At 37.2% G+C, this 23,428-nt stretch overlaps 1 protein-coding gene across 1 annotated transcript; it reads left to right on the top strand.

Annotated features, from left to right (window-relative positions):
* The first annotated feature begins 20,654 nt into the window (after positions 1–20,654).
* On the top strand, positions 20,655–22,613 carry LOC107792624 (scarecrow-like protein 32). The gene has a single exon (XM_016614862.2). It carries the CDS (start codon positions 20,881–20,883, stop codon positions 22,186–22,188), a length of 1,308 nt encoding a protein of 435 aa, XP_016470348.2. The 5' UTR covers positions 20,655–20,880; the 3' UTR covers positions 22,189–22,613.
* The last annotated feature ends 815 nt before the right edge of the window (positions 22,614–23,428 follow it).

The raw sequence follows: 23,428 nt of genomic DNA, 5'->3' as shown, positions 1-23,428 counted from the left end.
AGTTGTTAGCAAAACTGTAAATCACTTATGCTATTGATGCAATGATGAGAGTAAAACTATAGACTCGACTAGGATGTGCATCTCCTGTGAGTAAAACCAATAAAATATTACTAGCAAATGCGTCTGCTAAAAATAAAACCTGAATGACCCAAACTAGGAAGTGTGTCTCCTAGGGATGAACTCAAACGACCCAAACTAGGAAGTGCGTCTCCTAAAAGAATAACCTGAAAGACCCAGATTACGAAGTGTGTCTCCTACGGGTAAAACTTGAATGAATCAAACAAGAAAATGCGTCTCCTAGGGGTGAAATCTCAATTTAGGAAGTGCGCCTCCTAAAAGTATATCCTGAAAGAACCAAACTAGGAAGTGCGTCTCCTAGGGGTGAACTTAATTAACTCAAACTAGGAAGTGCATCTCCTAGGGATGAACTTAAATGATCCAAACTTGGAAGTGTGTCTCCTAGGGGTGAAATCTCAATTTAGGACTCCTAAAGTGTATAACCCGAAAGTCTCAAACTAGGAAGTGCGTCTCCTAGGGGTGAAACCTTTAACCTAAAATTAGGAAGTGCGCCTCCTAAAGAAATAGAATCTGAAAAATCCAAACTAGGAAGTGCATCTCCTAGATTTGAAAGTGAGCTTGAGGAAAACTATAAACTGAGCTTGACTAAATTAAAAATTGACCCTATTCTCCAGACGGGACCCCTAAACTCAAGAAAAACTAGAGATTAAAACTTAAGAAAACTAACAATTGACCATATTCTCCAAGCGGGACCCCTGAACTTAAGAAAACTAAAGACTAATAACTGGAGGAAACTAAAAACTGACCCTATTCTCTAGGTGGGACCCCTAAACTAAAGCAATGCCAAAGATTAACAACTTAAGAAAACTAAAATCTGACCATATGCTCCCGACGGGACCCTTGAACTTAAGTAAAACTAAAGACTAACATCTTAAGGAAACTAAAAACTGACCCTATTCTACAGGCGGGACCCCTGATCTTAAGGAAAACTAAAGATTAACAACTTAAGAAAATATTTAAAAAAACTAACCCTATTCTCCAGGCGGGACCCCTGAGCTCAAGAAAAGCTAAAGATTAGCAACTTAAGAAAACTAAGACATGACCCTATTCTCCAGGCGGGACCCCTGAACTAAAGGAATGCTAAAGATTAACAACTTAGGAAACTAGAAATTGACCCTATTTTTCAGGCGGGATCCTGAACTTAAAGAAGAACTAAAAACTCTTCCGACTGGGTAGAATGCCTAGGAGGTATTATCCTCTCAACTATGGGAATGCCTAGCAGGTAAAAAACCTTCTCAAACAACCTTTGTGCTGACAAAATTTGGTCACGACACCTAAAAAATTCAAGCTTCCAAGCTTTGATTTGGACATAGTCTTCGTTCTTGGTTCAAACAAAGAAAACTTGTGAGTTTAAAATATGGTGGTTGGTTTGTGGCCTTGATCTTGAGGGCGATTGCTCCTACACTTACCATGATAACTTTGATTTCAACTTGGAAGACCCTGCTTGTTATTGGCTAACCACTTTTCTGTCAAACCTTACCACAAAAAACACCTCTGATCTATTCGAGCCCTATACCCTTTATCTGTTGCATTGTGCACATGAATTGATATTTACCGAACCTTTGCATTTCATATGAATCCCAAAGCACGTCAATTGTCACCAACTCAGTGTGCATACTACTTTTTCCTGACTTATGCCACTTTGATGTGCTAGCCAGACTCCGCTTTGTGCAATTGGAAAGCTGGTAGCAAATTTTGAAGTCATTTCTCACTTGTTCTGATGAAACAGACTCAAAAAGAGGACTTAAACAAAGCAAGATGAATGGAGCAAGGGGACAATGGAATGAGATGATATCTAACAAGAAACTTATCAAGTAGAAACTTATCTAATGTGACACCAATTCTAATGACCATGACGTGCATCTTGGATTAAGTGGCCTGATCTGTCAAGCAAGTCTAATCTTCCATTCTTGTCATACCTCTAAGCTGTGAAACTAGGCTTCAGTGCTCCAATTTTCATATCTAATTCACGAAACTCAGTCGAATTGTAGTGCCCTGAAGTGTTTTCACTATCAAGCCTCTCTCATTTTGTTCTTTCTCTCAACTCACCGTCGCCTTATGGTGCCCGTGAGGATTTTCACCGATAAGACTCTCTCATTTTGTTCTTTTCTTCTTATTTCCTCTGATTCTGCAGATGACAAGGCATTAACCATGGTAAAAACATCACATCTTCCTCGCATGTCTAACTCGGCACTATCAAAGATTATCTAGAAGGTCTTTTTTAGACTGTAATGTGGCTTTTGGAAAGTGTTAGAAAGAAAGAAAGGCATGAAGGCTCAAATTCAAACATAAGACAAAATGAGGTATAGCTTTACAACCTTTGGAACCATCTTTTATAGAAAACGAAACTTTTTCCCCAGTTTCTGCAACAAGAGAATTTAATTTTCCCCCCCTTTTTCTTCTTTTTTTTCTCTCTTTTCTTTTTGAGATGGAATTTCTAAAAAACTACCCCACTCTTGACTTTGTGAGATTATGAAATACTTTATTTGGTGCGACCGAACCGTAAGACTGCCTATGTATCTTGTGGTAACAAGAATCAGGTCGAACGTAGTTCAAAAGAATACTTTTTGTTGTTGCTATATTTTTTTTTCTTTTTTTTTCTTTTTTTCTCTCTTTTTTTTCTTTTGGAATGAACTTTCTAAAACAAACCATACGGGGACATGATTATTTTTTTAATGACTCTTACTCGATTTCAAAAGAGGGGAGGTCAAAGAAATCAGCACTGGCTCAAAAGGGTACCGAATGGTATAAAGTATTTGGGTAACTGAAAGAGGGCCTCCCAATCTCTGAAAATACCAAGTACAACACATGAAGATCATACACAACATTTCTTTTGCCGCTTCTGCATTGATATCACTGATATGCCTTCCATCTCTCTTTAGTGCCATGTCAAGTACAGAACTCTCGATGGGTGATTTCTTCTTCACAATGGATACCCTTTCAAGTTCAGTGTTCAATCTGTTAGTTCCAGTTTGAATTTAGCCTTTGTACTCAAAGTTCCTTGCTTCAAATTGTCCAGGAATCACTCTCTTATAACAAATTCTTATCGTCCTCTTAACTTCCCAAACTATCCGCCTCAGTTTCACATAATTCGGGTTTAAATAATCTCAAAATATCCAAATCTTTACTTGTTTCCCTCAAATGTCTCTGTCGTCTTCAAAACTTGTTTCATTGCTTCATGATTAGACTAACTTTCAAGACCAGGCTGAGAATTATGCGTGCATGTCTTGTCACTAGAGTCACCATGAAAAGAACTATCAAAGGAAAAGAGAACTAAACAAAACTTGACTAGAAATAACACAAAACAAGAGATTGCATTAGATAGATGGTGAAAGGGTTTGAAAAACAAAACAAGCAAAATAGACATGGGTTACAACCCTGGAACAATCCTAGATAACACTAGACGAGTTACTACAACTAAATAAACTAGGCAAAATAAAAGGAAGGAGGGTTTGATCCACAAGACAATATCCAGATTACAACCCTGAAATAACCCGGACAACAGAAACGACGACAAAATAAACTACCAAGACTCCTTCATGGCTAACCAAGAAAGGAGTGTCTTTCCAATTTCCAAGCTCGACATCTTAGCCACTGAGTCGCACATAACATTTCTATGACCGTCAAAAATCTCCATCACATTGACCTTAGCAAATTGCTTTTGGGTCCCCTTTTGCCACCTCGTGCTTAAGATCAACTTCTGGAACCGAGACTGATAGCGCTGAAAACTTTGCGGCAAGTGGCCCGCCAAGAAAATCAGAAGAGTTCTCATACTCCTTTTCAACACAAATCATGCCCACCATATGCGTCTCATTATGAACATGCAATGGGCTTTGGCTAGTATCCGCTACATCTGGATTTTGCACAATAATGTCACCTAAATCAATAAGCTTCTGGACTGCTCTTTTCAAATTCTAAAACTTTTCTATGTTGTGCCCCAGGGCATTAGATCAATATACGCACCTTTGAGAATAATCAAAATTCTTGGGAAGAGGGTTCCGAATTTTTATCTGAATCGGCTTCAACATGTCCAATTCCCTCAACCTTTGGAACAAACTGGCATATGATTCTCCAATAGTAGTGAAGGACTTTTCCTTTTATTGCTGCCTTTTCATTTTGTACTCCGGCCTTGGTTGGAACCTCTTGCGGGTAGCTGGTTTATATGCTTGTAGATGTGGGTAAGACATTTGTGGAGGTGGTGCAAGCCATTGCCTGTCTTGTGGATATGAAGCATATGGTAGTGCATTATGGATAGAGTACTGGGAAGGTGAGGTATGACTTTGGGGATTTTGTGGAGAGAAGTAGCATTGAGGAGGATTATCTGGAGTACGAGGATATTCATGGGGTCGATATTGAGGCTGAAAGCGTTGAGCAGGAACACCCACTAGATCTAGTCGCTGGGGGGGGGGAGGGCTCAACAACATCTTTTCAATTTCTCTTTCTTCCCCCCAAACTTAGTGAGATGTTCTGAATGTCTTCTGTAGTACCTTTTAATGCATAATAGCTCATGATTTTGCCTGACTTGATTCCTTCTTCTACCATCTCCCCCATTTTTACCACATCATTAAAAGGCTTACCTAAAGCTGGGATCAAATGACTGAAGTAGGTGGGTCCCTGAGCTTGTAGGAAAAGCTTGACCATTTTTTCTTCATCAATCGTGGGACTGACCCGAGCAGCTTGTTCTCTCCATCTGAACCCAAACTCCCTAAAACTTTTCGCGGGTTTCTTTTCCATTTTAGATGGGAGTAGCGGTCTGGGATAATGCCTATATTGTACTGAAAGTGTCAAACAAAATCTTGAGCCATGTCATCCCATGCATGCCACTTACTGAAATCTTGACGAGTATACCATTCCAAGGTTGCCCCACTCAAGCTCTCATTGAAATACGCCATCAACAACTCATCTTTCCCACCAACACTTCTCATGTCACTGCAATAACCCCTCAGATGGGCTACTGGAACTCCACGTCCATCATACAAGTTAAACTTTGGCATTTTAAACCCCGCGGGCAGATAAATATCAGGAAACATACACAAGTCATTGTAACACATGTTAATCTGATTTCCCATCCCTTGCATGTTCTTTAAGGATTGTTCTATACCTTTCAGCTTTCTGGATATATCATCCAGCCCTTCTTTTCCTGCGGACTTTTTATTTTCAATATAAGGCTTATTCTGAGGGTTACGATTATAAGAGTCCAGGACCTGGTGGACCAACTCTGGGGGGGGTAGTATTGGGTATCAAGAGGTTTGAACTGGTATTCACTGTTGGACCTAAGGAAAGGTTGTTGAGAGGTTGTGATTGTGGAGGTAGTGGATATGACATGAGGGCTATTTTTGGGAAATATAGTTGGAGGACGAATGATGGAGCTACTAGGGAGTTTGGGAAGGAGATGATAAGCGGGAAAATCTGGAGAGTATGGTGGATCATCTAACACTATGACTGGAGCTTGGGTAAGGGTGACATCGAGGAAGCTAGGTGGTGGCGGGGGTGGTTCCTTACCGGTCATCCAAGCCTGATGCATATCTGTCATGTATTGTCTTAACATCCTTACCTCTTCAACTAACCCAGTGTCTCGTTCAGACATTGCTTTTGGGCACCAGTATCAACCAACTCAATTTCGTTATCATTTGCCATTGCCTTTCGACTTTATGTTGTAAGGAAGAGTTACCTGTTTAAGAACCACAAACCAATCACCCTTCTGCTATAATGAAGCAACAAAGAGGAACAAAGTGAAGTCATCACGTCAGTGTTAGGGCATTTAACATAAGATAATCTCACATTATGTGCAATGCACCTAGTCACAGTTAACGGTTCTAAAATGACTTCGAGGGTACGAAGGTCATATGGCATCATCCCAATTTGCTTGTTTTAGCCTCCCTCTTTTGATTTCTCTTTAACGCTCCTTGGCTTACATCTTTTCCTTCCCACTCTTTTCTTCCTGCTTATCATTCTTTCCTTTTCTCTCATTTCTCACATCCCACATCCCACAATTCATCTTTTTTTTTCCTTTTTCTTAATTTTAAAAATGATTCGATCGTACCTGATGTAGGTTGCCTATGTATCATGTTCCACATGAATCAAACCAAGCGTAGTTCTCGAAAAGTGATAGACAAAATAAAATAAAAAATAAGAATCTTTTTGGATTTTTCATTTATTATATTTTTTGGTGTTCACATACAAAATAGGAAGTACGAGAACAAAAGACTCGACGAACTCAACTAGACTATGACAGACTGTGACACCACCTAAAAGAATCAATACTACTGGACAAGACATGTAAAATAAAAGACAAAATAGACACAAATATGAAAAGTCTCCTCAAACAGATCCTGAAAGCAACGATCCTGACTAAGATGGTCATGGGGTATTTGTCATGCTCAAGCTGTGATAAATGAATCCATACTTGAATAAGAAAAAATAAGACCAAATAGAGTTAGTGACTCGAGGCATTATGTGAGACCATAATGCTTCCTATTGGGCTATGCAAGGCACAAGTGAGGCTATCTTTGCAAAATAACCTACGTAGCCTAAATGTGGCTAGAAGTGCAAACTCAACAAGGGTGACCACCAAACTATGGAAAAATATCTCAAAAGGCCCATATGACCCCCTAAACTCTCAAGAAACGCTGTCCCTAAGATTACTTTGCACAAATAACCCTACTTTGCAGAAATGGCCGATATAGCCAAATGCGACTAGAGATGCAAATTCAACAAGGACGGACCTTAAAGTAATATGACACCTAATTGTGGAATCAAGATTCTAAGACATGGGTCACCGAACCACTTTTGTGAAAATGACCCCATTTTGCAAGAATGGCCGATGTGGCCAAAAGTGGCTAGACATGCAAATTCAACAGGAATGGGCCTTAAAACTGAGAGGACACCTTGTTGTATACTTACGGCTCTAAGACATGGGATAACAAGCCACTTGCTAAAATATCTCTATTTTTCAAAACGGCCAATGTGGCCGAACGTGGCTAGACATGCAAGATTTGGCTACGACTCCCGAAGCCAAAAACCTAAGACTCGCTAGGAAGACCGGATCCTATGTGGGTTGCCTACGTATCTCTCCCCGAAAGACGAGAATCAGGTATGCGTAGTTCGGAAAGATTGACCAAAATTGAAAACACTTACAAAAGGGTCAATAGACTTGAAAAATGAGTTGCTTCTTTTTTATTTTTTGTAAAATGGTATGAAGGTGTAAAATCTTTTTGGAATTTTTCTTTTATTTTTTATTTTTTTCTTTTTTGAAAAAGCTGTGAAAGAAAAATAAAAGTGGGCCCTTCTTGTTTTATTTTTCACCCTTCTTTCCCAAACATCAGTCCACCAAATGACCTTTCTACCCTCAAAGATACAACAGTTAGCACATACGATGATTGAATGTCATTTTGGGCCAGCGGGCCCATTTGACACAATTTGGACAGGTTTCCTACAAAGGACACGACACCTAGGACCAGGCCCTGCTAGGTCATAATGATATGATGCAAATAAAAATGACCTAAAGGCTGACCTACGTTTGAGGTTCAGTAACAAGGCAATTCGGGGGAGCGTATGGTCGATAGTGGCTACTCAGGTTTTTCACCCACTCCATACGTCCGACGGCCCCTTCCTAAAATAAGGGTGACTCAACAAAGAGTTCGTGTACGCGATGCGTACTACGAGACTTGTTGCAGAAAAAATTGACCGGGTGATGCATATAATGACAGTTATAAAACAGTAACACATAAAGGAAAAACTCTAAACACATAAAACAACTAGCAAATAAAGCGACCTAAACAAAATAAAAATCAAATAAAGAAAAAAAAACATAAAAGCCTCAACAGAATATTCTAAAAAGCCAACAAGATCAAGTACAAGCTCGGACTTGTCAGAGTCGTCAAAACTGTCACACCCCTTTTTTTCACCTCACTAACCCCTTTAAAACAAGATAAAATTGATTTTAAAGCTCAAATGAGTTTTTAACTAGAAAGTGACAGAAATTATGTTTCAAAGGATTTTCAGAGTTGCCACCTGACATTTGATTTCGGCATGCCAGGTCACCGTTAAAAAATGATTTTTCCTTTTGAAAACACATTTAGACTCTAAAACATAGTCTGCACCAGAGATTCTAGATAAGGGGGTTCATTTGACTCGGGGAGAAGGTATTAGGCATTCCCCAAGTCCCGTAACTAGTACGATTGCGTACTCGATCAAGTTGGCTTTAAAGAATATTCTAATTAAGGCAAAAATACAGGAAAAGAAAAATAAGCACAAAAGAGGCTCGAGGTCGTCCCCACCTAGTAAAAAAAGAAGAAAAAAAAGAAAAGGAAGTACTAAAAGAAAAAAATACTAAGAGTTATAATCTATCCTATGCTAGCCTGGGCCTCCTTTTACATTCACTTCAGGGCATACCCCGGATAAAAATATATACAAGCTCTTCGGGGCATTCCCCTGATGAAACCATAATAAACTAAAGGGGAACGATCTCTTACCTCGAAAATTCAAACAAAATCCTAAGGTTTGCCTACCTAAGTGTGGTCGGTCTGGCATGCTCATACCCGAAAAAGTAAATAAAATAAGACTAGAAGAACAATACAATTATCTTGAACCTAAATTTCTTTTAATTTTACACAGCAACCCAAACAATGAAATCAATCCAAAATAAGTTTTCAAGTTGGAACCCCTTACTTCATTAAAGCTAAATCACATTCTGTTGAAGCAGTAACATAAAAAAATAATGCCAGCTAGCCTACTTTAAAGCACATACACAACAAAGAAAAACATTCTTATTGTCACTTTCACGTCATTAGCGATTCCAGCTACCAAACTCAAGCAAATTTCATCAAAGGATCAAAAGGTATCACAAATAATCATGGAAACCATATGAATCAACCATTCAAACACATATGTGACAAAAATCAAGAGGTAGAATATTAAAGATAGAAATGGACTTTTAAGTAGCTTTTCAATAGCAGAATTTCCTCCAAACAGCTTTACACTCACTCAAGCGAGGAAAGAATCCGTCGACGGGAACTCGACAGAGCAGCAAACAGCAATAACTATTGGACAGGAACCGCGAATCAGCCCGTGAGCAAACCTAGAACTCGAAAACCTCGAACGGACCACCGTGTGCACTCAATGAAGAAGAAAGACCCCAAAAATAGACAGTGTATCCATGGTCCTATGTGCCGCCGCGGCTTAGTTCATCGGTCCTTAACTCGGACTCAATTCTCCCTCGACGTAAGCCATGGTTTGTTCGGTGTGAGAAGAAAGTAGAGTAACATGGTCTTTTTCTCAACACACTTAGCTTTTATCAGTGGTTCGATCAGAGAGCGAAAAACACAAAGAGGAGGATAGAGAGATAAAATGGCAGTAGTCCGGCGGGTTTAAGATGGCCGGTGGCGGCAGATTTGAGAGGAGGGAGTGTGGCCGTTTTGGACTTGCTGTTGGCGGCGTCGCCACTCGCCGATGATCAATTCCGGTGAGGCAACAACTCGAGTGAGGGAGATGGCAGAAGCGGGTGGTCGTTGGGTGTTGAGGGGATGCTGTTGCATGTGTATCTATGTGCTCGAATTTTCGACGAGTGATGACGTGAGCAGCAACCTTGTCTATTAAATGGAGAGAGAGCTTTGAAGATGAAGAGGCAGCCGGATCTCGGAGATGAGGGGGTGTGGCTCTCTAGGGTTCTTGAAATTAGGAAGATGACGTTTTATATGGCTGTAAAAAATGACCTTGGCCATTAGATGGGGATGGAGTACATGGCTTGGATTAATTCCTTCAAAAGGGCTGATGGGTTAAGGGATTGGGCTCAGGTGGAAGATTCGAATTTGGGCTCAATTATGGACAAGAAAAATTTAAAATTCATTAACAAAGCCAACTTTGTTCCAAATTAATATAAAATGCTTGTAAAACCTAAAATCACTCCTAATTGGTTAAAATAAAACTAAAAATTAAAAATGAAACTCTATATATTTTCTTGCATTTTCAAGTGTTATAATAAAGTAAAAAATAGAGAAAATAGGCAAAGTCATGATAAAATTAAAATACTATAAACATAAATATAATAATTGACCTTAAACTAAAGATAAAACTATTTTTATGTTTTTAAATTGTAATTTGAAGTAAATATTGGCTAAAACTCCATAAAAATTAAAGTTGAGTTAAATAAATATTTTAAACATTACAAATAGCTCAAAAACATGACAGGTAAAAAATTACGTGCTTACAAAGATTTGAACCCCGATAATTGTTGCTGGGTATGAACCTAAAAGGAAAATTTTCACCAATGGCACGTCTTTGAACTCAAGGATAATATTATGGAGTTTCATTTCTAACTTGTAAAAGTTAGAACTCCTTGATTGTATCATGGAGTTTAAAATAAGGTTCCATTGTTGGGTATTGAACCTATAAATATTTTGAATTCCAATACAATTTGCTGGATTTTACCTTTAAAAGCTCTAAAGTCTAGTACTATGTATTTTGAACTTCACGCGCAGATGAAGTGTAATACTATTCTATTTTAATACGGATATCTTTTGGACAAAAATTACCCCTAACATACTGAACAACTTCAGCAATCGCTACTGGATTTCAAAGGTTCTACAAGTGAAACCGCGTAGAAAAGTTTTTGGATTCCAGTATATTATGTTGGAGTTTCACTTGCAGAACCTTTGAAATCCAGTAGCGATTGCTGAAGTTGTTCAGTATGTTAGGGGTAATTTTTGTCCAAAAGATATCCGTATTAAAATAGAATAGTATTACACTTCATCTGCCTCTCTTGGTTCTCATTCTTCTCGTCAATTTTGTAGATTTCTCTTTCTGCTATTCTAGAACTTGGAAGTCACTCAAACAGTTCTTTCTTTTTTTCTTCTTCTTTCAATTTCAACGGTTGGAGTGATGGAAGAAGCAATCTGTCACCGAGTCGCCAGTCAATAATTCTCAGGACAATAAATAGGCTTCTAATTGGAGTAATCTGTTAACTTTCATTGGCCTGCTTATGGCCTGCTTGCCCAAACTTCTAAAATCAGTTTATTTTGAAAAGTTATTTTCTCAAAAGTACTTTTTAAAAAAGTATTTTTGGCGAGAAACAGTTTATGTTTGATTAATTAATTTGAAAAGTACTTTTGAGCACTAATTAATGTTTTGTCAAGGTTTTGAAAATTGCTTCTAACTGTATTTTTTTCAAAAATGCTTCTCAAAAAAGTATTTTTGGAGAGAAGCTACTTTTTTATGCTTCTCAAAAATTGTTTCTGCTTCTCCTCAAAAACACTTTTTTCCATCTAAAAACTTGGCCAGACACCTCAATTTTTGGCCAAAATTACTTTTGAAAAAAAAAAATTAATTTTGGTCTAAAGGAAACTTGGCTGCTATTAGTCTCAAACCGCCAGTAAAAGTTACAGTGTGATGACTTGGGCATATAATGGCCCCAGTAATCCAGTATTAGATCCTCGTCAACAACATCATATTAACAGTATTTTATTCAATCCCTTTGTCGACAAAACAAGAATCGAAAATATAAGGTGATGATTAGAATATTGCTTGTCTTATCTGGTATTAGAAAAAGAAAAAAAAATTGCATGAATTATTCATGTTAATTATCAAGACGTTATTGTTGCATGCGATGCACGACTTCTATCAGTGAGCTTTCAAATCATCCGAACAATTCGCTGATGATTCCAAATTTCCAATTCCGCACAAACAAAAAACAAAAGCAATATCATAGGTTTCTTATCTTGTTTTATCTCCATCACACACACACACACATTTGCTGGGAAGCAGGCTATGCCCTATATCTACTAACTTGCACCAATAATGGAATACTCCAGAAGCCTATTACTATGAATAGATAACACATACTATTAGTGTAACTAACCTATTATAACATGTCACTTAAGTACTACGTATTTATTAAAATACCAATCAATGCTTATTGAATGGAGTTACCTATAATCACTTTATAAGTGAAATGTGGTGTAAATATTTTTTCGTCAATGCACAGATCGAACTTATAACTCAGAACTAAAAAGAGCTAGAGCTTCCTGAATAGTTCATACTCCCAGTCACGAATCTCAATATAATAACAAACTGCAGAGAATATTTATTTAAGTATATACATGAATATGAAAGGCTCTAACAAATCCAAACAAAAACAGATTAATATAATTATAGTGCTCTCCCATCATGGGCATATGAGTTAAGAGTGTCTATACTTTAATTTTTGCTATATGCACTAATTAAGTTATAATATTGTTCAAGTACTCTATAATGCATATGGATAATTTAAATCAATAAGTGAATTTTAATTGCACCCTCTACATAATGCATATCGATACTTTAATTAATAAGTGAATTTTAATTGCACCCTGGATCATGTATAGCTTACTTTTAGTATTTTAAATGTAGAGGAGAAGTTCAAACCCTCTAAGGTCAGTAAGCAATATAATCAACGCCAATCACAGTGTGTAGCTAGGTAATTTTTTCGTGCGTTTACTTGTTCCTACTCGCTATCATGTTAGATGACTGTTATTATCTTCCTAAATCATATTGGTCAGTAACTACCTACTAGGAATTACATTGTTTCCATTCTCCAATTGTCTGATTTTATGTATGCACGGTCCTCAGGAGTAGGCTGATGGGTCCATCCCATATGTAAGGAAGACATCTTCCTTTTGGCTTTGAATTGTCAAGTCAACTAAATGAATAGTAAGGAAGATTTTATGGTAAATATTTCTTTGATTTCACATTGAATATTTGACTCTTGCCAAACTCATTATATCATTGATGACATCAATAAAGCAATCCTAAAAATAGGTGTCTTGCTCTCATTGTAATATACACCAACTAAGAGAGCTAGAAAAAAAGAGTGAGGTTTCACAAACAAGGTATAAGAAAATAGTCTGTGAGAAAAATAGAGAGTGAGTAATATTGTAGTAAGGTGAGAATATCAAAAGAGGGTTATTTCTTTTGAGTGTTGTAGTGGTCTTTGGAGTATTTTACTCGGACCTATAAAGTGTAAAATTCCTTGCTATAGTGATATCAGTTGCTCCTCTCAAGGCCGTAGTTTTTCCCTTATTCAAAAGGATTTTTCACGTAAAAATCTTGGTGTCGTTGTCACTCTTTTATTCTTGTTAATTACCGTATCTCGGTTCTATATTATTATTTCGCTTTTATTACTGTGAATATTATTTCTGTAGGGGGTTTATTCCCAACAATTGGTATCAGAGCACAGGTTCTGCTCGTTCACAGAAATACTATTCACTGTCGGTAGTACTATACTCGGTGAAAAACAAAAATGTCCGGAGTAAAGTACGAGATAGCAAAATTTAACGGAGATAGAGGTTTCTCAACATGGCAAAGAAAGATGAGAGATGAGCTCATCCAACATAGATTACACAAGGTACTAGATGTTGATGCCAAAATACCTGATACTATGAAAGCTGAGGATTAGGCTGACTTGGATGAAAGGACTGCTAGTGCAATCAGGTTGCACTTATCAGATGATGTGGTAAATAACATCATTGATGAAGACACCGCACGTGGCATTTGGACAAGGTTGGAAAGCCTATACATGTCCAAAACGCTAATAAATAAATTGTACATGAAGAAGCAGCTATACGCTCTACACATGGGTGAAGGTATGAATTTTTTGTCATATTTAAATATGTTTAACGGACTAATCACAGAGCTCGCCAATCTCGGAGTGAAAATCGAGGAAGAAGATAAAGCCATCTTGTTGTTGAACTCGTTGCCATCTTCGTACGATAATTTGGCAACAATCATCCTGCACGGTAAGACTACCATTGAGCTGAAAGATGTCACATCGGCTCTTCTAATCAATGAGAAGATGAGAAAGAAGCCTGAAAATCAAGGACATGCTCTCATCATAGAAGGTAGAGGCAGGAGTTATCAAAGGAGTTCGAGCAACTATGGTAGATCCGGAGCTCGTGAGAAGTCTAAGAACCGATCCAAATCAAGAGCTAGAAATTACTACAATTGTGATCAACCAGGTCACTTCAAAAGAGATTATCCAAATCCAAGGAAAGGCAAAGGTGAAACTAGTGGCCAGAAGAATGACGACAACACAACCGCCATGGTACAAAATAATGATAATGTTGTCCTCTATATAAACGAGGAAGAGGAATGCATGCACTTATCAGGTCCAGAGTCAGAATGGGTGGTTGATACAGCAGCATCTTACCATGCCACACCGGTAAGAGATTTTTTTTGCAGATATATAGCAGGTGATTTCGGCCTTGTGAGAATGGGTAACACAAGTTACTCAAAAATTGCGGGGATTAGTGACATTTGTATCAAGAGAAATGTCGGATGCAAATTGGTTCTGAAGGATGTGCGACATGTATCTGATTTGCGGATGAACTTGATCTCTGGAATTGCTTTAGACCGAGATGGATACGAGAACTATTTTGCAAATCAAATGTGGAGACTCACCAAGGGATCATTGGTGATTGCAAAGGGAGTTGCTCGTGGCACGTTGTACAGGACAAATACAGAAATATGCCAAGGTGAATTGAACGTGGCACATGATGAGATTTCTGCAGATTTGTGGCACAAAAGAATGGGTCATATGAGTGAGAAAGGATTGTAGATTCTTGCCAAGAAATCACTCATTTCTTATGCCAAAGGTACAACGGTAAAACCCTATAACTACTGTTTATTTGGTAAGCATCATAGAGTCTCATTTCAAATATCATCTGAAAGAAAATTGAATATACTTGATTTGGTATATTCTAATATTTGTGGTCCTATAGAAATTGAATCGATGGGCGGTAACAAATATTTTTTTACTTTTATTGATGATGTTTCACGAAAATTATGGGTTTATATTTTGAAAACCAAAGATCAGGTGTTTCAAGTTTTTTAGAAATTTCATGCTATGGTGGAAAGGGAGACAAGACAAAAGCTAAAACGTCTCCGAAGTGACAATGGAGGTGAGTACACTTCAAGGGAATTTGAAGAGTACTGTTCGAACCATGGGATCAGACATGAAAAGACAGTTCCTGGAACCCCACAACACAATAGCATAGCCGAAAGGATGAACCGTACCATTGTGGAGAAGGTGAGAAGCATGCTTAGAATGGCTAAACTGCCTAAGTCATTCTGGGGTGAAGCAGTTCAGACAGCCTGTTACCTGATCAATAGGAGTCCATCAATTCCGTTGGCGTTTGACATCCCAGAGAAAGTTTGGACCAACAAGGAGGTGTCCTACTCGCATCTGAAGGTGTTCGGTTGCAAAGCTTTTGCACATGTACCAAAGGAGCAGAGAACAAAGCTGGATAATAAATCTGTTCCTTGCATATTCATCGGATATGGAGATGAAGAATTCAGATACAAATTGTGGGATCCCATAAAGAAGAAGGTCATTAGAAGCAAAGATGTAGTCTTCCGAGAAAGTGAAGTTGGAACTGCTGATGATATGCTAGAGAAGGCCAAGAATGGTATTATTCCTAACCTTGTTACTATTTCTTCTACTTCTAACAATCCCACAAGTGAAGAAAGTATGACCGACGAGGTTGCCGAGCATGGGAAGCAACCTGGTGAGGTTCTTGAGCAGGGGGAGCAGCTTGATGATGATGTCGAGCAAGTGGATCACCCAACTCAGGGAGAAGAACAACCTCAACCTCTGAGGAGATTAGAAAGGCCAAGGGTAGAGTCATGCAGGTACCCTTCCACGGAGTATATCCTCATCAGTGATGAGGGGGAGTCAGAAAGTCTTAAGGAGGTGATGTCCCATCCAGAAAAGAACCAGTGGATGAAAGCCATGCAAGAGGAGATGGAATCTTTGCAGAAAAATGTCACGTACAAGCTGGTTGAACTTCCAAAGGGTAAAAGACCACTTAAATGTAAGTGAGTCTTTAAACTCAAGAAAGATGGAAATGGCAAGCTAGTTAGATACAAAGCTCAATTGGTGGTAAAAGGCTTCGAGCAGAAGAAAGGTATTGATTTTGACAAAATTTTCTCACATGTTGTCAAAATGACTTCTATACGAATAATCTTGAGCTTAGCAGCTAGCCTAGATCTTGAAGTGGTGCAGTTGGACGTGAAAACTGCATTTCTTCCCGAAGATTTGGAAGAGGAGATCTATATGAAGCAGCCAGAAGGATTTGAATTAGCTGAAAGGAAACACATGGTGTGCAAACTGAATAAGAGTCTTTATGGGTTGAAGCAGGCACCAAGGCAGTGGTACAAGAAGTTTGACTCATTCATGAAAAGTCAAACTTACACAAAGACATATTCTGATCCATGTGTATACTTCAAAAGATTTTTCTGAAAATAACTTTATTATATTGTTATTGTATGTGGATGACATGTTAATTATAGGAAAAGACAAGGGGCTGATCGCAAAGTTGAAGGGAGATTTGTCCAAGTCATTTGATATGAAGGACTTGGGCCCAGCACAACAAATTCTGGGTATGAAGATAGTTCGAGAGCGAACAAGCAGAAAGTTGTGGCTGTCTCAGGAGAAGTACATTGAGCGTGTACTGGAATGCTTCAACATGAAGAACGCTAAGCCAGTCAGCACACCTCTTGCTAGTCATCTAAAGTTGAGCAAGAAGATGTGCCCTACAAATGTGGAGGAGAAAGGGAACATGGCTAGAGTTTCTTATTCTTCAGCAGTCGGAAGATTGATGTATGCAATGGTATGCACCAGACCTGATATTGCTCATGCAGTTGGTGTTGTTAGCAGATTCCTTGAAAATCCTGGAAAAGAATATTGGGAAGCAGTCAAGTAGATACTCAGGTACCTGAGAGGTAGGGGAGATTGTTTGTGCTTTGGAGGATTTGATCCAATCTTGAAGGGCTATACAGATGCTGATATGGCAGGTGACATTGATAATAGAAAATTCACTACTGGATATTTGTTTATATTTTCAGGGGGAGCTATATCATGGCAGTCAAGGTTGTAGAAGTGTGTCGCACTCTCTACAACTGAAGCGGAATATATTGCCACTACTGAAGCTGGCAAGGAGATGGTATGGTTAAAATGGTTCCTTCAAGAGCTTGGCTTGCATCAGAAGGAGTATGTCGTCTATTGTGACAGTCAAAGTGCAATAGACCTTAACAAGAACTCCATGTACCATGCAAGGACCAAACAAATCGACTTGAGATATCACTGGATTCGAGAAATGGTAGAGAATGAATCTCTAAAAGTCTTGAAGATTTCTACAAGTGAGAATCCCGCAGATATGCTGACCAAGGTGGTACCAAGAGACAAGTTCGAATTGTGCAAAAAACTTGTCGGCATGAACTCTATATGAAAAACTGGAGTTACCTCCTTCAGGTGCATGGGACTGGAGGGGGAGATTTGATGGGTCCATCCCATGTGTAAGGAAGACATCTTCCTTTTGGCTTTGAATTGTCAAGCCAACTAAAGGAATAGTAAGAAAGATTTTATGGCAAATATTTCTTTGGTTTCACATTGAATATTTGACTCTTGCCAAACTCAAGATATCATTTATGACATCAATGAAGCAATCCTAAAAATAGGTGTCTTGCTCTTATTGTAATATACACCAACAAAGAGAGCTAGAAAAAAAGAGTGAGGTTTCACACACAAGGTATAAGAAAATAGTCTGTGAGGAAAATAGAGAGTGAGCGATATTGTAGTAAGGTGATAATATCAAAAGAGGGTTATTTCTTTTGAGTGTTGTAGTGGTATTTAGAGTATTTTACTCGGACCTACAAAATATAAAATTTCTTACTATAGTGATATCAGTTGCTACTCTCAGGGCCGTAGTTTTTCCCTTATTCAAAAGGGTTTTTCACGTAAAAATCTTGGTGTCATTGTCACTCTTTTATTCTTCTTAATTACCATATCTCGGTGCTACGTTATTATTCCGATTTTATTACTGTAAATATTATTTCTGTAGGAGGTTTATTCCCAGCATAGGCATCATGAAATGAGGAAAACAACTATCAGTGAAAGCAAAAAATAGTACTTACAAAAGCTCTCAGATCACTGCACTTAGCATGTACTAACCTTTACGGCACAAGACTACATGCATTATTAATTGTAACTTACTAGTTGAAAGGACAGAACATGGCATCAGAGGCACGCTAGTGAACCTGATGCCTTTTGCCTAGACTTTATTTTTGTATTAGAAAGTCTATTAATTTTATAAAAATATTTGGCTTGGAATCTAGCTCATTGGTCCAATTATTATTGTATATTAATTTGAGATTGAATAGGTAAACCATAAACTTAAAATTCTGAATCCATTTCTAGGTTAAGTAACGTAGAATGTAGATGTTCAATTTCACTGGGAGACACTTTTATCGAAGGAGTCAGGTAGAATTGGAATCTCTCAAGTATGAGAATGTTATTGGAAACATGAGAAGACTTTGATTCCTTTAGTATTCAACAAATAGAAAGCCTCCAAGTGTAATTTTAATTTATTTAAACTTTAAAAAGAAACCGGTCAGAAACTTCTTTTTTCAGAAAACTGGAATACTTAGCTTATATTATTAACTTTAGTTAGAACCGGTCATATTATATCGAGGGGCGTGTCTAGGTTAACACATATGGGTTCACGTAAATTCATACTCCTCTCCCTAACATGTATAACAATATTATATTTTTTTAAAACTATTAAAATATATGTGCGTACACTCATGCTCAAAGACTCCTATAGTGCAATAATTACTTGGTGCATTTCTACACGTGAAATTGGTGGTTCAAATCTCACTCTAGACGGTCTTACTTTCGGCACACAGTATAGATATATAAGTAAAAATTACTAAAATTTCAAAAAATATATAATTTTGAACCCATAATTTTAAAAGTGTAGTGGGTTCATAGTAAGATACTATAGTTAAATCCGTCAAATATAAATTCTAGATTCAGCTCTTCATAATAGTACATCAATCCTTTTAAAATTTTGGATCCGTCTCTGATTATATTCCACGGAGATGCGACTTAGGGCATCTTGATAATGATTGCCATGTTCAACCAATTTAGTACATACATTATCTCAAATTAGTCTAACGAAATATGTTCCACATCTATCCGCTAAACATTGGGTTTTAACAAAAAGTGGTGGAACAACAAAATTCTTCACTTGATTTAGGTGTTTGGAAGCTTCCTTTGCCGAAACGTGGCGATATTTGATTCCTTTTCCTAAAGCTATGCCTCACCATTGAATATGAAATGATCAACTTGGCTAAGCATAAATTCCTAACGCTATAATAACAAATGTAAAATGCTTGTCCTATTATTCACCAAAAAGATGCAATCAAGATTTCCACTTTCTATATAAATCTTTCTTTCACGTCCGTATATGCAGGGGCCGATGCAGTTTTTGGATCGCGAGTTCATTTGAACCCAGTATTTTTCATGCACAATATATATTTATATGTAAAAATTTATTGAAATTATAATAAATAATAAATATGTTTATAACTTTTATAATATAATGAGTTAAATACTAAAAAATTTAAATATTAAATTTATAAAGCTAAAATGTTAAATCCGCACTTATTTGATTCTCTGTGCTAATGAAAGAAGAGAAACCTATAAAAAAAAATACATTCTCTACGGTCATTCACCAGTGAATAGAGTTACATTTTTAAGTGAAATATATTACAACGAAAAAGATTTGCCCTTATGTGACAAGAGGTGGATTTTGTCTTATGTTGTGGCGTTAGTTGGCACTAAATACCAAATCTGATGATCATGTCTGTGAAAGGACGGGAATGAATGGTACCATCAATCACTAAACTCAAACAGAAAACTGAATTAATTAGCGCAATAATATTGTAATACAATATTTAGAGTTTTTGGTGTTCCATCATTAGCATAATTCGACAAAGCAATGGCCGGCTAAGACAGCTTCTTTAACCTTTTCTCTACCTTAAGTACGTATAGTCATTAATAAATCCAGAATTATATATGTGCCCTGAGAAGACTACGTACCAAGAGGGCTAGTTCTAGATGTGTCACAAAACCACTGCCGCAATATTTTACTTAATATTATCTGTTAAAGGAGGAACAAACTTTAGGGATCTTTAGGCAAATAAACGGCAAGATTTATTGTTTATTTTTTCTAATAGGTCTATATAAATTATTCATTGATTATACACATATTATATATATAGATTAAACATATATTATATATTCATCGGTCATTCTTAATTTAAGTGTTTGAGTACCACATATTTAGGTTAATTCTTCTATAATTAATTAATCGCATAGTAGACCCCACTATAAAGCTAAATGCATGCATGGTACTCAAACATGGAATGCGGCAACTTACTTGACAATTTTTTTGTGTGGTTACATTACGGGAGGGGAAATGAGGAAAGGGGAAGGAATGCTATAAAAAGAAAAGAAAAAGCTAACTAGATTTCAAACTTTTGGCGACTAGGTCCTTATTTTACTTGCACGTTAATTAACTTAATTTTAAGGTAAAATTAGAATTCTACCATGGTCCAAATAGATATATGCAAATCAAGCAAACAAATGAATCAAATTCCTTTTTGTTTGCTAATAAAGAGTAGGAAAGTAGTTGGATAAGGAGAAGTCCAGTTATATATACGTAGTCTTTCACTAATTCATCTTTCTTTTATTTTAAACATCCTCTCTTCATCTATATATAGATAGTATATCTTTAGCTTGAGACCTCACATTTCTTGAAAATACAGTAGCTTTTCATCTTGACAATTGGATTCTATCTTTTGCTCTCAATTACTAACAAATACTCAGTAGTTTTTTCTCCACACCTCCATGCACGTAAAGCAGAACAAATACCCTATATTTATAGTTTGTTTCCTCATATATAAATTTTTGTCATACATTTCATCACTATGAGGGCAGAATTAAGAGGAAACTCTACAACAATTCCCATCCAAAACCCTAACCTTTTTAACAACCCTCAAAATTCTCTAGCAGGAGCATTAAAAGGGTGTATTGGAAGTCTTGATGGGGCATGTTTGGAGAAACTTTTACTTCATTGTGCAAATGCATTAGAAAACAATGATGTAACTTTGGCTCAACAAGTTATGTGGGTACTCAACAATTTGGCTTCTTCTAACGGAGATCCAAATCAAAGGCTTACATCTTGGTTTCTTAGGGCATTAATCTCAAGGGCTTCTAGGGTTTGTCCTACAGCCACAAATAATTATCTCTATGGAAGTAGTAATCTTGATCAAAGGAGATTAATGAGTGTGACTGAGCTTGCAGGGTATGTAGATCTCATCCCTTGGCATAGATTTGGATTTTGTGTATCAAATAGTGCTATTTATAAGGCCATTGAAGGGCACACAAAAGTTCACATATTAGATTTTAGTATCACTCATTGTATGCAATGGCCAACTCTAATTGATGCAATAGCTAAGAGGCCTGAGGGTCCTCCTTCTCTTCGAATATCGGTGCCTTCTTGGAGGCCACCAGTTCCTCCATTGCTTAATGTATCAAGTGAAGAAGTTGGCCATCGTTTGGCTAATTTTGCAAAGTTTAGAGATGTCCCTTTTGAATTCCAAGTGATTGAAGACTTAAACTATGATATGCTCTTGAGCCAATTGAGTCCTTTAACTCTTCAACTTAGGGATGATGAGGCTTTGGTGGTTAATTGCCAAAATTGGTTAAGGTATATGCCCGATGAACAAATTAATGGAAGTAGTTATTCTTCTCGTGACATATTTCTTGATATGGTTAAGGAACTAAATCCATGTATTATGACTGTGGTTGATGAGGATTCTGACTTGGGAAACTCAAGTTTAACATCAAGAATAGCCACTTGCTTTAATTATTTATGGATACCCTTTGATGCATTAGAGACTTTCTTGCCTAAGGATAGTAGACAAAGGCTTGATTATGAAGCTGATATTGGCCACAAAATTGAAAACATTATTGGAGTTGAAGGGGTTCAAAGGATAGAGAGATTAGAGTGTTGCAATAAATTCTCACAAAGGATGGAAAATAGTGGTTTTATGAGTGTTCCTTTTTGTGAGGAAACAATTAAGGAAGTGAAGTCACTGTTAGATGAGCGTGCAAGTGGGTGGGGTATGAAAAAAGAGGATGACATGCTTGTATTGACATGGAAAGGCCATAACTCTGTCTATGCAACTGCTTGGATCTTGGTCCCGCCTCAAATGGACATGACGATTGAGTAAAAAAGTACCGCCTAATGGAGGAAGCATTCAACATTCACCTGGGTGGAGAAGGGTTGTACCCTAACGATTGAGTAGCTTACTAAAGTTAAACTAGACATTTCATATTTTAGTTCCAAGGGTTTTTAAATGTGCAATGGTAGCTTTAAATTAAAGTAGCTAGGGCCTATATATTGAGATGAAGTTTCATTTTCAGGGTGGTCCATGGGAAGAGAAATGACAAGATTAGAACTGCTTTTTTCTTTTTCAGTCATATAGTACTGTAATATAAAACAAGACAAGGGTAAAATGCTAGGAATTGGAGAGAAACTTTAATTTCAACCCATGCCACCTTTGTATTTGTGCTCTACAAGACTACAACTGTCACATGAAAGCTGAGGAAATTAAGAAGAGATACGTGCATATTGTCTTTTGTATGAAGACCAAAACCAGCCACTATGTTTTCTTAGTCGTGCTTTTCAGGCTGTTTTTGTGTTCGGAAGTGATTATCTAACTTTACAGAGTAGAAAATATGAGGGCTAAGGCTTTCGTTATCGCAAGAGACCACTGATTTCAACATCCTATTTCTATTTCTGTGTAATTTGACGTCAAGAAACATGCTAAATTGTATTCTCTAAGAATAAATATATATTCAAGCTAATTACTATCACTACTAAACAACTGCCAAAAAGCGTCCACAAATTATATTCTCTAAGAATAAATATATATTCAAGCTAAGTACCACCACTACTAAAAAAACTGCCAAAAAGCGTCTACAAAAAATATAATTTCTGACCGTTTTCAATTAGTCGATAAAACAATGATCGCAAACGGAGAGTGACCGCAGACGGTCGGTAACTGTCAACGCACTTTGACCAAGTTGTATGACACAAAATAAAGTTACCGACTGAATTCACTCGGAATTTTAATTATTCATTTTTTAAAAATTATTCATTTTCGACCGAAATCGGTCGGTATTATTTAAATAATTAAAATTTAAAATCAAAAAGTCCGACCGAAGTCGGTCGGTAAATTGATTTTATGGGAAATCATATGAACATATCCGACCGAAGTTCCGACCCAAGTCGGTCGGTTTTCTGGGTAATATTTTGGCAGAATACAGCTGTTTTATAGCTGCACCACCTGCCAACAACCAATCACCTATAATGGCAGCATTACATTGCTGCCATTCAACCAATAACAACAACAACAACAACAACAACAACAACAACAACAACCACAATAATAATAACAATAACAACAA

The sequence above is a fragment of the Nicotiana tabacum genome, chromosome 2 (genome assembly GCF_000715075.1).
Source record: "Nicotiana tabacum cultivar K326 chromosome 2, ASM71507v2, whole genome shotgun sequence".
NCBI classification, from domain to species: Eukaryota; Viridiplantae; Streptophyta; class Magnoliopsida; order Solanales; family Solanaceae; genus Nicotiana; species Nicotiana tabacum.
This window is presented reverse-complemented; position numbering and strand designations above follow the sequence as displayed.